The following is a 17,798-nucleotide window of genomic DNA, read 5'->3' on the forward strand; positions in this document are numbered from 1 at the left end:
ATACATTAAAAATAGCCTAATTCTACTCGTGATGCATGATTATGACAGTACAAAAAAAAACAAAACAAAAAGGAATTGCTTGGGAAAAAACAGCATTTTGCCAGTAATTTAGAGACCCCCCAAAATTTCATAAATCATGTTTTCAGGGGAGCTCATGTCTCATTAAGGGGGGCTGAGACCCCTCTAGCTCCCCCGTAGTTCGCACCCTGCTTGTAACTCACAGCTGACGAACCGACAGAGTGGCCGACTTTACCGAAGCCGTGCTTTTATGAAAGGAAATACTTGAGTCCACACTGTGATTTCTCTTTTTTCCCCGACCCCTTTCATCTTGTTCCCTGACCCACAACTCAGTGCTTTTGATGCCTAAACCTAAACAGGAAACTGTCAGGTCTAAAAGGCTGTGTTCAGGTGTTTCACTTCATCTCACTGTGAGTACAGCTGATAAGCTGGAGGGGCGTGTGAATTGATTGGCTATGGTCTACCCACTGGTTTCACTTGTCCCAACCTCACGACCGGTTAACTTTAGTCCACATTGGTTTGTCCCACCCTTCTCTCATGCTCCTGGCAACCTACATCTCTATTCTGCCGAGAATTGAGGCTGCTGTTGTTGAGTGTTAGTTATCGCCTCCAATAAAAGGCTTTGCTGTCGACAGGGAGCTGAGCGACCTGTCACATGAGACTGAGCAGCTGTGGACAAAACACTGTTAAAGACGTGATAAAAAGTTTAGGAATGAAATAAAAACCCACTTTCAAGGTGCCCTATTCTAATGTTCTTCTTCCTATTTTGCCCCTGTACATTGAAGCTTAATATTTATTAATCAAATTGACTGAAGATGATGCTTCTGCTGACAGATATGAGAAGTTAGTGCACCATCAAATGAGTTGATTTTAGCATTTAGGTGCAGATAGAAAATCCTTTTCATGCTCATTTGAATATAATTTGTGTTAAAATGGCCTGCACAGTGTTTTTGTTGCCCTCTATATGATAGTTATAGGCAATATAATTTCATTATATATGCGTATCAGACTTCCTGCAAGTGTATGGGTTTAAATTTTATTGGATCGATGATCTGTTAGATTCAGATCATAGATGGACGGTCTTTGGATTGTTTTAGCTCTGGAATTTCTTCACTGCATTGGAGGGTTCACTAGCTGAACAGGTGAAAATATGTTTTAATTCCTGATTTTGGGATGTTCTGTACCAAACGACAACGCTTCACCTAAAGAGTGGAGCATTCAGGAACAAATTCTTTTTTTTGCCCCAGTCAGACTCCAGGTTCTGATGTCAGCTCACTGCTGTGTGTTAAGGGTGAGAAAGCTGAAGCTTTCAGTGTTACTGTCATAGTTTATCAGCCCACAAACGCTACGGTCAGACTGCCTGAATCCAATATTCTGCTCATACCTGACTTGGACCGGTTTATTTTTTCACTGTGTGAACAGTACAGATCCGATATTTTTGCGATGCGACCTCTGTCTGTACGTTCGAATTGGAACTCATGCAACTTCCGCGTCACTCTCGATCAGCATTATAATTCATTCAGGGATCATTTCTGTATATAGTGACGTCTTTGTCTTTTTGCTTGTGTGACGACGTCTTCGTTTATTCTTTGCGCATGCGGATCGGCTCGGCACAGTGAATCCTTCACACTGATATCACCAACACAAAAGAGTAACGAGAACAGGCCAACGGAAAATTGGATCTGAGCAGTAAATCAGAGTCGAGCACTGACGTCTGCAGTCTGTAGTCAAAGTTTTGGCAAAAGGAAAACTGAAGTTTTATGACTAATTTCAGTTTTAGTCAAATAGGAATCATTTTCTTATCTCCACAAATACAAATATAACGTGCTCTGCTCACCCTTATCACCAAAGGAATATTTGAAACGTGCATTTTTCAATTTAACGATTAACATATCAGGGTTTAGTTGTAATGGAACTCGCTTTTTAACTATTTGAGGCCACAGTGGATTTTGTGGGTGATATTGTGGGTATGGTACAGTTTAAATAGAAATATTTGCAGGTGATTAGCAGGGATTACCATCACAAAGTTTCACGGCGGTGTTGTGAATTGAGATGTTTACTGTTTTTTTTTTAAAGAAAAACCTGGTGCTGTCCATCACCTGTTTTCACTTCAAGACTTCACTTCGCCGCCGGTGTTTCTGAGTCGTGACTGTGAATCGTGGCTCATAATTATAAAGCAATGCTGCCTTAAAATAGATTAGGAATGACATCAGCAGCTGGCTGCCTCCATACCTCAATGAGTCCTCTATATAGTGGACAGTCTGAGCACAGCCCGGTTCTTGATGTGTAAAGACAAGAAAATACAGAAAAAAATAAAACCCATTGCTTTGAATGGGTGAGAAGAGCCTGCTTGTAAACCTTCTGGCTTATGTTTCGGGTTGCAGTCGGCAAAGACAGACAAAACAATGCACCAACAAAGACTGGAGAGGAGGAGAGTGGCTGTAAACAATTCATCATGAATACTTAAAAGAAAGAACTGGCTCGATAAATATTTGAAGATGAAGCAAATGCACTCAGTGGGTTTGTCAGACCGAAGGGACACAAAATGACTTCCTGCGTGAAAGTGAATGCTGCGCTTTCGTTTGTTTAGGATTAAACTCTACAGGGTACCTTTAATGTTGTGTGTGTGTGTGTGTTTGTGGATCTTGTGCATATTAAGCGTCTAACATCTATACCCCAGTTCGGGCTGTAAGGATTGAAATTCACTTAAGTTTTATGGCATGAAAAATTGATGCTGTGTGTATTGTTTTCGATGTAATAAAAACAATATTGACCGAACTCTGCAGCCTACAGAGAGCACTGCTTCTCTTTAATAAACCATCATACTCCGCTTGCTGCCCTCTTCATTGCTAACGCCTCTGACAAAGCAGTGGCTGTTTTTAATGGTCCATGAAGAAGTGGCGTCTGCTGCCTCAGTATTGATGGGCCGTTCGACCGTGTCTCGCTTGTTCCCGCCCCTCCCTCCCCTCCTCCCACTTCGTTCATAAGTAAACTCGTCAGGTCTGATGCATTGCCTGTGCACTCTCGAATGCAAATCACGCAGTGGCGGAGCTTTATCTCAAACCTAACAAGAGAAGCGGCAGAACATCCTGGATCCTCAGTCCCAGCAGAGCTGCTGTAACTGAAAGCTCCGAGATTAAAGGAGCAGCAGAGCGCCGCCGCTCGTTACACGATATTAGGTGGTTTGCCTGAGGAATTTGCTTCATTGCAATGGGAAATGAGCTTAACAGAAAGGGCTGCTTTATCAGTATAGGAGGATATTTTTGGTTAGGTTCAGCCGGTGAAGTACTATTTTAAAAAAAAGAAAAAAAAAAGAAAGGAGAGATTTGTGAAAAGAATAGCGGCTTGACTAAAAGAGAAGCAGCCCTGGAAATAAAACTGCCGTGCAGGAAAAAGTTTGAAATCAAACTGGAGGGGACAAAGTTCTCGATACGTTTCCTTGAAACATAAACAAGCAGCAATCAGATGGCTCATGAGAGAGGAAACGTGGGAGAGGATGCAGCGTTTGAAATAAAGCACTGACACGTGAACCATGAGCCTGGCTGAGATTTCCTCTGATTAGAATCGGCTGTCAGCACTGTAAGAATAACTGCAAAGAGTCCTTGTTATGTACAGATGATTTAAGTCTTCCGACGACAGCAACGGCAAAAAGTGATCACTCAAAACCAACTTCTCTGACCTGCTACGGCATAAGCTTTGCTAAGGGGGAAAGAATCCTCCGGTTGTGCCGTGCACTGCGTTTGATTTGTTCTCATCATCCCTGCCCCTCTTTCGGGACTGTTCACCCCGCCCACGTTTTCTGTCTCGCCCCTCTAATTTATGTCTCCCTCTCCAGGATAAATGCTGTGTAAGAGACTTGGGTTTTCCACCTGATCCATCACAACGCGTTTATGATGAGCTTGGTGTGTGGGCTATTAGTCAGGGTCGCCATGTTCACTGCAGAACAAGCTAAGTTGGACGCTTGTGCATGGGGGTCCGTCGCAAGTATTCAGGCTGCTGCACACATCCTCCCATTAATCTCCCTGCAGGGACTCTTCTGGCTGTCTTGCAGCCGCTAAGCAGTTACGCTGACTCTAAACCCACAATTCAGCACAACACAGTTCTTGATCTTCTACCATCTTACATGCAGCAACATGTTTCCATTCAAATCTCTGAATTGACTTTACATGGACAAAAAAGTTTGACCCTCCCCTATGATAAATGTTAAGGTTCAAATTGCTATAGTAACACTGAATATGTTCAGATGATGCTGCAGCGATTTAGTCATGAAGAGACCAACAATCGGCAATGAACATATATGGAATTGTATGTAAAGATTTGACATTTGGTCGTTTGTGCCATGAAGCACTAAAAGCTTTAGAATAAACACCTCAGTAAGGCGCTCAGGTATTGTGACATCATCAGAACACTGCAGTTTGTTCTTACTCAGTTCTGACTTGAAATGGGGAGGCCTCTGATGGTATTTGGATCATCACTGGAGGATGTATTAATGAGGTTCTTTGCCGCCTCTCGCAGGCTTTCCTGCCTTTTCCCCCACGCCACACTGGGGGGAGTGTTCTGTTCAGCAGTCACATGTGAGATTAGAAAGCAGAAAAACAGCGCCTGGCTTGCTAATGTGGGATCTGAGGTATCTGTTGGACCCTGCGGCTGATCTAAGGCTGGGTGATCTGGTAATGAACCTCTGGCTGTGGACGAGACAGAACCGGATCATTTATCAGTGCTTCCAACAACAGAAAGTTACAATTTAGGTGTGAAGGGAGAAAGTGCGAGTGCAACGTCTCCCTTTGTTCTTTTTTTCTTTGTGCGAAGAGAAGGATGGGAAAATATGTCGATTTGAGACAGGAAGACAAGCCAAGCACAGCTAAATCATTCTAGGCTTTGTATCTTACAACAAGCTGAGGTCTTGTTTGGCAAATTACCTCCCCTACCTTTCAAAGAGGAGGAAGCCTCGTTTTTATTTCTTTTCCCCTTTTTGTTCTCTTCCTGAGAGAGTTGTCAGCTCTGACAGTGTCTCACTGAAGTTATCGCAGGCCTTGTTGTCCGTGTCCCACATCGCTTGGGGAGTGTTCTGAACAGAGCGGCGCTATCGCCTCTGATAAGCAGTTGGCATTCTAAAAGCTCCTTTCTCTCACATCTAGGTTTATTATGTGGAAATGTGAGCAGTCTTGGTCCCACGCCGGCCAGGTCCCCTGTCGCTATGAAGAACTCAAATTAATTTGGAGTCATTAGGGGTTTGGCGTGATTTGGCGCTGACAGATTCATTACAATTTTACTAAATTTTAACTGGCATCAAAACAGCAAAAAAAAAAAACTCTCCTTCCACACATATTTTTAGAAATGCACATCCACACATGCTCGCATCAGTTAGAACTCAGCAGAATGCACGTGGATTTTTTAATTACATGGGCTTTCCCTCCTGCTGCCAGAGAAGCTCATTTGGGCGCCGAGAGGAGCATGCACGCTGAAAGCAAAGGAGGCGTGGAAGGAGGAGTCCTAATGAGGGGAGTCAGTGGAACGTGTCTGATGGTGACATTTCTTCACCAAGCTGGAGGGCTCTCAGTGAAAAGCAGGCCTTCACCGTGGGCCCCGTTTCAACCACTCGGCCCTCTCATTCTCTGATAAACAGGGACCGTGCAGCACAACATGCAGCCTTCACACAGGAGGCAATTAAAACTGTGATCTGCTTACACATCCGGAAACACTCGCTCGGCTGCAGGCAGAAGGGAAAAGGGGGTGATGTTTGTTTGTTAGCAGGAATGGTGAAAGCATTGGTCTTAAATTAACAGACTGTGTAGTTTATTGCAACATGCGATACTTGTATATTACTTAAGAAAACAGATGGAGTTTCTGAACCAAATACAAACGGCAACTTGGGGGGAGTTGGCCAAGTGGGATACTTTTAAGCAGAAGTTGGCAAAGAGTCAGAGCAGCTCTTTACCAGCAGCAGCACTGCTGTCAAGCCTTAATACGATCTGATGGTGAAGAGGGTCCAGGGACTGCAGCTGGACTAACCGAGGGTATTTGGAGTTAGATAGAGGACCGTTAGGCTTGTTTTCTAAAGCAGGTTCAGACTGACTGATGGCCAGCTTAGCGGTTGGCTGACAGGCCTGTGCAACACTGTACAAATGAGCAGCTCCCCTGAATCCCTCTTTTATTCCTGAGCCGCTCTCTGAGCAGGTGGAGCTGCTCTGTACAAATCGCACTGTATATTTAAACGTGAGGAGACTCAGTAGGGTTCTCAAAAAGCATGTGTCCCAATGATTCTGGTTTCCTGTTTACAAGTCCTTTGACTGCGCATGGGTTTTGCAACTTGGGTTTAATTTTTGTTACTCAAGAAACTGGAAGTATTAACTGTGATATCAGTATTCATTAGGGCTGCCACAAACGATTATTTTGATAGTAGTCCTGGTGCGATAAGCTGTATGTTTTACATTCAATATACGTATGATCCGATTAGTTGACTAATCCAAAAAAAAAGAATCTGATTAGTCGACTAATCGGATCATACGTATATTGAATGTAAAACATACAGCTTATCGCACCAGGATGCAGCTGCTCTTATATAACCATCATTATCTTTCAGCTTGGAGTGTTTAAGGTATATGCTAAAAAAAAAGACAGTTAATATCATAGTTCATTAACCCTTTGAAATATGCAGCTTGTTGCAACAAACAATTATTTAACTCTGTAGAAAACACACAAAAATAAATACTTCATTTGTCTCTGACATCAAACATAGCTGCATTTAAATTAAATGAGGGAGGCACCTGAAACTAAAGAATTATTCACAAAAGGTTTTGGTCTCACTGATTCAACTATAACACCAACATGTTCAGTATGGACTCAGTCAGGACATTTGCGTTACGTTAGCAAACATTAGCATTCCTATTCAAACACATCACTGTTATAACGTTACAGAAAACACATGAAATATGTGCTAAGGCTAATTAATCAAATCGTCATAGCTAATGTTAACGTTTACAGCTATCAATATGAGTAAGTAGCAAGTTAATTCTCTGTTTACGCTAATTTTAGCAGCTAACAAACCAGTTAGCTTACCGAGATGACGTCCCTCTTCACAATCAGCCACAGCAACATGCTTCCTTTTCAGATGCTCGTGCATCGTCGTTGTGCTGCTGTGGAAGGCAAATTCTACCTTGCAGATATTGCATTGCACACATTTGTCTTTATTTTTCTTAAAATGCTCCCACACTTTTGAGCTCCGTTGCCGGGTAGCCATGATACCAGAGCTCGTCTGGTTTAACTTCCTGTGACATCACGGCTGTCCCTGGTTACCACTACTGCGCATGTGTGTCAAAAGTTTGAAGAAAAAAAGGTCAATTGTTTTAGATACAGCGACATCTTGCACTAATTGCAAGTTGCAAGCAATGCATACCACTACTACAACAATGTTTTTTGGTTATTTGTCCCTTCTTATTTACCGTAGTTATATGGCAGAGCAGCATGGTGGAAATCAACTGCTCTTTCCAACATAGGGACTAAAAACTAATATTTTGCATCTCTGCCTCTAGGCTGTTACTTTTTGTTGTTTCATACATCCTTTTCAGTGTGGGGAAGCTTTGAACACTGCTCACCCAATAGAATTGAAATACTACAGCCTGTTGGTGCTTATTAGCCGTGTGATCCAGCAGATCTAGCATGTTGTGTTTGTTACGTTTCTGTGAAAATGGAGGAAACAAGCAAGCAAAGCTGTCTTTAGGAGGGCAATCAAAATACCAAATAATCTGAGCTGTACAAAACAGCTCTGCAATGATAAATCTGCAGACTTAACCTGTTAACTGTCAAGATCGGTGGTGATGGCAGGACCCAGATGCAGTTCTTTAAATTCAAAAAGGTTTATTCCAAAAGCAAGTCAAGAGCAAAAGGCGCGGCTGAGCCGGTTATCAACAATACTTGAACTGTGAATAACCAAACAAAACAAGACAAGACTGTGACTTATACATAACAAGACTATGGATAACAAGACTATGAATTACAAACGAGAAAAGACTATGAGGCAAGAACCAGACTTGCCAGTGGCAACTGTGGGATGAAGGGTCGTAAGGATTCTGCAAAGAACATTAACCAACTGGGAGACTAAATACTGAGGAGGGTGATTAGTGAGTGAGTGCAGCTGATGACAATGAAACAGGTGACATGAGTGAAACTATGTGGCAGAGGAAAAACATGACAAGAACATAACAAAGAACCTGAACATAACAATAATCAAAACAAAAACTGTGACATTAACTATCCACCCAACTGGAGACGCTGGTTATAAGCAAGTCAGTGTCGTCTGACTGCCTGCTGTTCAGCACACTAAACGAAAGTAACTAAAGTTACTCTTTTGATCCTTGAACAGAGTGTCTTTGCTAAAGATAAGGCCAACCAAATAAGAAACAAGAGTAATCAAGGCACTTTGGCCGAATTAGCTACCACTCTGTTAGAAGGCAACAGCAAAAATCATTGGTGGTTTTGATTTATTGTAATGCAAAAATCAAAAAGAAAATTAATGCCCTCTGCTGTTTGGAGATTGCTAACGATGTGATGTATTTTTTTTACCAATTTTTCTCCAAGACTGCTCTTGCTACAATTGTAGGCTGCTCCCTCTGGAATCCAGAAACTTAAAATAAACAGGCACAATTGGTGGATGAGAATTACCCACTATCCATTCGTCTAACTTTTTCCATCTTATATTGCTCTCTGAACAAATCTTGCTAACATAAATATTGATATCTGTCAAGTACCAGAGCACTCTGTGTTTCTTTATTATTCCAAAATCAATCGAATCCACAGAGTTTTTCCAAAGCAGTTTATTTTGTTGTCTTACAGGCACAAAGATCAGAGTTCCCCACATCAAGATCCGGCCAATTTTGTATTCGGGTCTGGTAACGATGAATGCAATGAAACCCACATCTTCCTTCAAGCGATTTATCAGTGGATGGAATCATGTGAAACAATCTTATTATGGATTTGTTTGACATTATTTTCAGCATTTATGTGGCTGTTGTGCAGTTTATACCTGCATTATTGTTGTCTTGGTTTTAGACTGTTACTTGGGCGACACAAGCAGCTCTGCATAGTTGTGATCGGAACTTTTCACCATTTTCAGACATTAGAATGAATAAATCAATCAGGGAAACAATCAAAACAGTGAGGGCAATTGTAAAACCAAAGCTCCAGTGGGCATCGAGGGGAAGCCTAAGGCTCATAACCATGCATGATCAGAAATCTTCCTAAGTCCAGAATAATCATTTTGAGATTTTCTAAAGTGCTTGTGTGCACCAAGCTGACCAATTAAACAAGAATAGAACATTTTTACCCCCTGGTTCGATAGCAGAGCTGGTGCCTTTAAAAGCCTGTGGTTTGTGTGATAATGGCCAAATAGTGAATGTAACTATTAGATGTCAGACAGGGTTGGGTCACCTTCACTGGTTGAGAGCCAGGCTGTTGTTGCCCTCCATCAGCTACAGAACCCCCTTTGCTGCTCTGGCACATTCGGCCCATTATTGCAGCCTATCAGGGTGACCTGTGGCTGCTGTGTCATTTTCACACCACAGGGCTAATTGCACCAAATGGTGGTGGGTTTTAAAGGGGATAGATGAGTGTGCTGCAGACTGTGCTGACCGCCTGGTGCCAAGTATTGGCTGTAATTTAGTTTATAGCTGCAAAGATTCTCTGTGTTTTGATGTATTAAGGGCAATTACAATGAGACTGTGATGTAACTGAGCAGTAATGTTCCTCCAATACTTTTTCTTTCTCCAGGCAGCGTGCTGCAAAGAAACTTTACTTACAGCAACTTTTCAGAGAAAAACTGCTTTTCAGTTTCTCCTCTTATAACACTTTAAAAAAAAACTGTTTTCCCTCTCTGTAGCTGGCTGCACCTTTGATGAGGATTCAGACCCTGGCTTATGCGACTACCGACAGGGCCAAGAAGACGACTTTGACTGGCAGCTAATCAGGACCTACAGCTGGCCTCACCCGACCACGGATCTTCTGCGAGGTAGGCTTCGAAGTGGATCTCAGTTAAAAGATAGCTTTGATGTGTTAAAACCACGATGTTCCCTGACGTAATCAACAACACTTTTAGGGACTTCTACAAAACCTTATGTTCATCACAAAATGATCCACCAGAAGATCAGCTTCTTAGTAACATCAACCATTCAGAATTACAACTTGAACAGGTCATGGCTTTGGATTTACCTCTTTTAATAGGTGAACACCCTGAAGCTCTTCAAAATATGCCTAGAAATAGAGCCGCAGGACTAGATGGATTTCCAGTGGAGCCATACAAAGAATTTTGGGACTGTTTTGGCACATGCATTTCACAAAATGGTATTGCAAATAAAAGAGAATGACAGGCTACCCCCAAATATAAACTCTGCTAACTTTAGCCTACTACAGAAACCAGGAAAAGACCCACGTACTTCCATCCAACCTCTGTCCAATATCACTAATAAATACCCTCGCCAAAAGACTAGAAAAAATAAATCCTCTTATAATACATCCTGACCAAATAGGTTTTATAAAGGATAGACACTCATCCACTAACACACGCAGGCTAATTAATCTCATAGAATATTCTTCGATTGACAACTTGGAAACCACAATTGTCTCTCCAGATGCATAAAAAGCATTTGATCAGGTTAACTGGAAATCCTTATTTGCAACTTTAAACAAATTTGGGTTTGGGTCGTCCTTCAGCAACTGGATAAGAATATTGTATAGACAAATGATCAAACCTCTCCAAGCTTTAGTCTGCAGAGAGATACCAGACACTTTCCCCCTCACTGTTTGCCTTTTTTAAGAACCTCTTGCAGATGCAATCAGACAAAATATAGATATTACAGGAATCCAATCCAAAAGTGTTGAGCGTAAAAGAAGCCTTTATGCTGATGATGTATTACTTTTCCTGCAGAACTCACAGACACCTCTAACTCATACATTCACGCTCAGAAATAAATTCTCAGCACTTTCTGACTACTCTATTAACCACAGTTCTGCCCATTATCTGTAGTTTCCAGAATATACCCACTACCATTTTACAGTCAGGAAATATTAGATATTTAGGCACAAACATTTCCTCCAGGCTCCAGCTAACAAAGCTAAATTATGTGCAGCTTTTAAAGACAGTAGAGGGTGATATCACACGATGGAAGTCCCTAACCACATCACTCATGGGGAGAGTTGCTTCCATTAATATGATGGTCCTACCAAAAGTTAACTAATCCGCTACTTAGCTTAAGTCACTAGATTCATACATCTCTAAATTTCTGCGGAAAAACAAACCAGTTTAAAAACTTTACAGAAGACCAAAGACAGTGATGGATTGGATTTTCAGCACTATTCTTAGCTGATAAGTAACAATATATATCAAAATAGTTTAGATCTAGCTCACAAGATGAACCATGACTAAATACAGAACAAAGGTTGGATGGGTCATTGTGGGGGAGCTACATGACTGGCCTTATTGGTGGCTTTGGTGGCTTGCGGAAATGGGTGGGGATCACTGGGGGGCTTTGTGCTGATGGCTCTGGGCGGGGTGGCTGGACTGCTCGGGCATTGGTTGTGATGCAGAGTCTTGGGTCTGGGCCCAGCCAGGTGCCTGGGGGAGGGTCTGGGTCGCCTTGGGCACACCATAATGGGTTGGTGCAGGCCCTCACTGAGTTATTGTACAAGGCAGGTACAGTATGACACTGGAATTTCAGAAACAACAAAAAGAACAATAAGTAACAATCGCAGATAGCTAACTATGTTGATTCTATAGAAGTATCTGCTATTCACTCAATATGATTACATGTTATTAGAAAGAAATCGAGTTATTTTGTTAGATGGACTTAAAATGGACTTTGAAAACATGTTGGTCCAACTGAAATTAGACTAACACACCCAGATAATGCAGTTGGGAGTTGAATTACTCTAGCGTATACAGTACACATACAATGGAACTGGAATTCTGTGCATGCTCGACCCAGAGGCCTTGTCCTGGAGGTCACAGAAGAAGCCGGTTAACAGAAGAAGATAAAGATTAAAATCAATTTAGTTTTTAGTTCCAACTCAAGCTTATTACAACTAGATTAATTGTAATGCAATCAATTCATTCAAATTCTAAATTAGTCCAATTCATACAAAGCCAATTAAAAAAATAGCCTAGCTTATAACAACAGAGAATAACATAAGGGACAGAGTGCATTTAGTTTGTTAAAGTGGTAAAAACTGCATAGCATGAATGAAATGTACAGAATGCAAAGCTGTACAATTTGCAGATCAACCTGGCACCAATTTCGCACATACTTAGCTTAGTAAATCGATTCCCCTAAGGCGCAAAGACTGTGGTCCAATTAAATGGCTCAGTTGAACGTACTGACTGTTATGATGAATTGTGACATACAATCCAGCTTCAGACTGAGCATAGCCACATACTGACATCTGAGAGGAAGGAAAAAAGTAGCTGTACCTAGTACTTCACTGACAACAATTTTCAGTGCACACCTGCTGTAGCAGAGCAGCTCACCCCTGAGCAGTTGTAGACTGTTCTCACATTGGACAGCTCCCATGTGTGACAAGTAACAGGTGGACGTGAGCATCTGTTGTAAGCACTCTATTCCAAGCACTCTTTGAAGTATGCGTAGTTTTTGCTGCAAAATACTTTATTTACCCTGCCAATGTCCAGGTGAGTTTAGGCAGAGGGAAACGGCAAAAAGATGCTGCATTTTTATCTGTGAAGGAGAGCAACACAAAAGAGGTAACGTATGCAGATGTGGAAGTTAGTAACCTGGTCAGTTTCCAGCTGTTGATAAGTTGATGTATAAATCATCTTTCACAACAAGGCCATTTAAAGTGCTTTAGCAAATTTTGGCCAAATCTATGATGGGCCAAGCACAGCCCATCATAGATTTTCCTCTCATTTATCTTCTCCCAGCGATGACACATCAACAGTTTATTGCTGGAGAAGTATGAAGATGTAAGTGCTCATCTACCACTGCCCACATCCTGCCAAACAAACAGGTGTTTTGGCTTTATTACGAACAGATATTCATTGGAAAAGTGATTTTAGCCATCCAGCCACTGTTGTACAAATGACTTGATAAAAATGTTGAGACAGTCCTCCTCAGTTGTTTCCATGGTTTCTGGCACTGGGACTTTGGCAGCTGATGCTTTTAGTCTTGTAGGGGTGAGGGGTGGTGTCCACTGTGGATCTGGCTTGTTCCAGGGTTTCCTGGGATCAGTACGGAAAATGTGGTTTGTATGTCAGATTTGATTTTTAGGACACACTGACAGCAAAAGATTAGATTGAATCTGTGTGCCCAGACATCACAACCTGCTTTTGGACATTGGCAGGCATGCAGCAACTTTCCAGCTGTTGGTTCCTTCCACCTTTAACTTGAGAGGTGACTCCCTCCAAACTGAAAGTAATCGGTTTACTTCGGCATCTGTCTGTGGAGCGTTCTTAATGTTGCCCTTCCTCAGCTGAATTACAAAAATTACACTTAGCGATTTGGTTTTGCTTTTCCAGTTTCTAGTTCGAGAGTCTTGAGTTTTTTGCTGTTCAGATGGTCTTTGAGATGGGTCGTCCTGCTGGACAAGGAAGCTGCCAAAGGTGGGTGAAAGAATCATCCATGTGAATGCAAAGACCCTAGATTTCCCAACAGAACATTGCATTGTGACAAGACAATCGCTGTTTTTCACTTCAGCAATACTTTGAATGTTGTGGCTGATGATTGTGTCTCCAGTGGGTTGCTGAGGCATGTAAACTACTTGGCTCGTCATTTGCCCCTCATTTCGGGACTTTTCTCCTGGAGTGATGAGGAAGACATTCTACAGGCCCCTTAGATCAACCACTGGTGTCTCATTCACATCCACCAGCGTGTCAGTAGTTGGCTTCCATGTAGACACTGGTTTCTCAAGCCTCTTAAGTCTTATTTTTGTCGCCAATTGTTCTCGGCAAAATGTTTTTTTTTGCTCATTAGACAGCCACACTAATAGAGCTCGAATGTGTCCTAGTTAGAGAAACGGGGAACAAGACGTGTTTGCTTGAGTTTAATGACCCTGTCAGGAGTCTGATATTGTAAATTTTATTTTCTCGGAACAAATGTGAACCACACAAGCACCAGGTATCCTTAGATATTTACCACCTAGTCAGTAAATAAGGCGATAAACAGGACCGATTCTGTACAGAAAACCCAGTGCAAAATAACCCACCGGTCTACAATAAGGCAGGCTTTTATGTGCTGTGTAGTTTTTCTACACAGATCATTATGGGAGAATGTTTTCCGACATTTAATGAAAGCAAAAACTCTAGAAAACTGACTTTGACTGTTTGTGCTACATTCTGTCAATTGAACTTTCAAGTCCAAATCCCAGGTCCAAACCAACTGCAGAACAATCCAAACTGGATAATTGTCTGATTTTCTTTTTTCAAAAGAGGAACAATTATTAGTCCCTATCTTTGTGGCTTTCATGTGTGTGTATTCCTTCATAATAATTCAAGATACCATGTATTACATCCTTTTTGTCAAAGAGTCTTTGACATGTGGGGAGTTCTGGAATGTTCCAAATGTAAATGAATTAGATCAGAGTTTGAGACATCAAACCAGCATTTAGCCCAGCTTTGGATCTGTACTATCAGCAATTTATGGGAAATCTATCTAAACGCAGTCAGGAGTGATTATAGTCTGTGTCCCCCTAAACCTAAGATCAAACTGCATTTTAGATTCTTCTCAAAAGGTGTATTTATGATTGGATTTTTTGCTTCCCAACTCACTTTTGATTTCCATTACGAGCAGTAAACTCTGACTGCTGCGAAAAAGAAAGAAAAACAACATTTGCGTTCGGTCATGCAGCTCGAAGAGAGTCGTGGTGGCTGTTGGATTTGTTGCCGCAGGGAAGCTTTGAACTTCATCACCTTGTGTGAGGTGTGTGGCAGATAAACTGTGCTTTGTGGCTTTGACTTGCTCTATCCACCATACTGTGTTGACTGTGTGGTCAGACGTGGCAGACGGGGATGACTAGATTACCCTCAGAAGTGGAGTGAGGAGTTGACACCTGAGTGACTCCTATATTGGCTATTTTTTACACCCTTTCTTTAATCTATTAAATCGTGACAGAATGACCAAAAGAATCATCAGTCCAAAGATGAAAGAGGGTCAGAGATATGCAGCAGTAAGTAAACAGTTCAAAACTGTCCACATAGATTTTCAAAACAATAAAATCTGTCATTTAATCATACATTTTAGCTTTAAATGTCGCTGTCCCACTGTACTTCTACAGTCTAGGCACAGATCCTCCCCATCCTCTTGTTTCAACAGCATGTTGTAACTTCTGAAAGTTTAGAAGCTGATTAAAGAATTCTTGAAAACAAGATCACCCTGGTAAAGCAGCTCACTTCTGCTGATTGTTCACTGATGACTGGAGGGAAGATCTGCCTGTTCTCTGAAAGAGGAGCACTCTTTATTTCAGGTCTGCATGAATGTTAACAGAATGTTGAAGTAAATTACACGCAGCCTCTGCATGTTCACCAGGTTTCCTCAGATTTATGCCAAACAATCTTATTAAATTGGACCCTTTTCCAGTCCTCAGCCTCCTGCCAGCTTGTTTCCTCGTCTGTGCTCCCTCTGTGCTTTACATGTTTAAGTTTGTCGTGTATCAACACAAGTGGCCTGCATCCAATCTGCGCTGACATTTTACATATATGTTTATTTAAGACGGACCGTTTTTTCTGGAGTATCGCTGTGCAAGCACACATCTGAGAGGGAAATATCTACGCGGGAAAGGCGGCGGTTATAGGTGGCTGGCTCGGCCAAATCATTTTCGACTGGTGGAAGGAGCTGGCAGACATCCGGGATTTCATAATTCATTCACAGTTATCAAGTGCTTGTTCCACTGTTCCAGGCACAGCTCCCCCGAGGCAGGCAGGGGATGTTAACGAAGTCCCTGGGATTGCTAGAGTCAAGCATGGGTCATTGCTGATTACACTTTCTGATGTTCTTAAGGGGCCAACAGCACCGCAAAGACTGATTTTCATCTTTTCACTGCTCTCAAACAAGATGAGCACATGCTCGGATGACTTGGTTGTTTCTCTCAGAGGCTGCTGGTGAAGAGATGAAGATTTCATATAGAGTATCTGAGTGGTGTATGGTCCCATCATGCAGCAAGCCTACCATGGGGCCACTTATGGCATTATTCATTAAGCACAAGCAGTGAAGCACACAAACACTGACATTTGTGATACAAAATCATGTGGATATCATCATCAAGTGTAAGTACCTGTAAATTGGTCTGGAGCATTTTGGGTGTTTTAACACAATACCAAGGAGAAAGAGATCGCCAATGATGTTCAGAGAAGCAATTTTTGCTGCTCATTAATCTGGGAAAGGTTTTTAAGGTACTTTCCAAGCAAGTTGAAGTCCATCATTCTGCAGTGAGAAATATTGCTCACCAAACATTCAAAACAGCTGTCAATCTTACCAGGAGTGGACGTCCCAGCAAATTCACCCAAAGGTCAGACTGTGTAATGCTCAGAGAAACTGCAAAAACAGGAGCTGCATCTCAGACTCTACAGGCCTCAGTTACCATGTTAAATGTTAAAGTTCATGACAGCACAGTTAGAAAAAGACTGAACAAGTATGGCTTGTTTGTAAGAGTCGCAGGAGGAAGCCTCTTATCTCTAAAAAAGAGCATGGCAGCACAGCATATCCATACAAACAGCAATTGTCAAGCACGGTGGTGGCAGGTTGATGGTTTGGGCTTGTTTTTCAGCCACAGGATCTGGGCACCTTGAACTCCTGGAATGAACCTTAAACTCCTCTGTATACCAAAGTATTCTGAAGTCATGTGTGAGGCCATCATTCTTCTCGACTGAATCAACACAACAACACAACACAACACGACAACAAACCCAAACCTCAGAGCTGAAAGAGGATGTACTTTGTTCTTCACACGACTGTAGATATGGATGCATAGAATCAGATATCACTTCCAATTTTATCACGTCTTAGAGACACTTTTTACTATTTAAACTTCTCAGTACCTTGTGTGTCAACATTATATGTTAAATATAATTTTATGGACTCGATTTTATCTGCACATACTAATAAAAGATTCATTTAAGAACCAGATGCCCTGGTCTCTAAAGCTGGCTGTAAACGGGTCCAGGTGGTCAGTGCAAGTAGCAACTAAAAAGCTGATATTTCTATTCAGCACAAACCTGAAGGACCTGCAGCAGATTGCAGAGTGAATGTGATGTGACCAGTGTAGCAGGCATCGTAGTGTAGATCCACATCAACATATGCCTTTCACGTCTCTGAGACCGAGACAGCCACCCAGCTCCTTCATATGCAAGATGCGGTGATGAGCCCTGTAAACATCAGCAGTAATATACCTAAGGGCAGAATGATAAACAACATCCAAGGCCTTAAGAGCGGAGGCACCTTGTCAATCACATCAGCAGAATCACCTGAAAAGACACAAGGTTGGTTCTGTTTTTATTCAAAACAGTGATACTTTCCTTTGTGATTGTGAGGTTTATATTTTATACCCTGGCATTTACATCTGATCACCTCCAGCTCTAGACCGCATACGCTTTCTTATTGTGGATTCTGTGCAGGCCTGAGATCATTAAGTTCTTGAAGATTTTTAAGCTAATGGTGCCAACCTTAAGGCATCGGTATGTAGTTTGGAGCTACATCTTAACCTGTTACAGAAGTAAAAATCTTTTGGTTGGACTCGATGAGATGGTTCCAGGAGAATTTATTGGAAGTGCAATTGATTTGCTGGTGAGT

General features: G+C 41.9%; 1 protein-coding gene across 2 annotated transcripts in view; it reads left to right on the forward strand.

Moving 5' to 3' along the window:
• The window catches only part of ptprua (protein tyrosine phosphatase receptor type Ua), a 204,567-nt gene that overhangs the window by 48,626 nt on the left and 138,143 nt on the right, over nt 1-17,798 (forward strand). For both annotated transcript variants that reach the window (XM_072370575.1, XM_072370576.1), the window contains exon 2: nt 9,893-10,021. In XM_072370575.1, coding sequence (XP_072226676.1) covers nt 9,893-10,021 — 129 coding nt within the window. The remainder of the gene's footprint in view (nt 1-9,892; nt 10,022-17,798) is intronic.

Source organism: Leuresthes tenuis, unplaced genomic scaffold (genome assembly GCF_036924035.1).
Source record: "Leuresthes tenuis unplaced genomic scaffold, fLeuTen1.0.hap1 SCAF_18, whole genome shotgun sequence".
Lineage (NCBI taxonomy): Eukaryota > Metazoa > Chordata > Actinopteri > Atheriniformes > Atherinopsidae > Leuresthes > Leuresthes tenuis.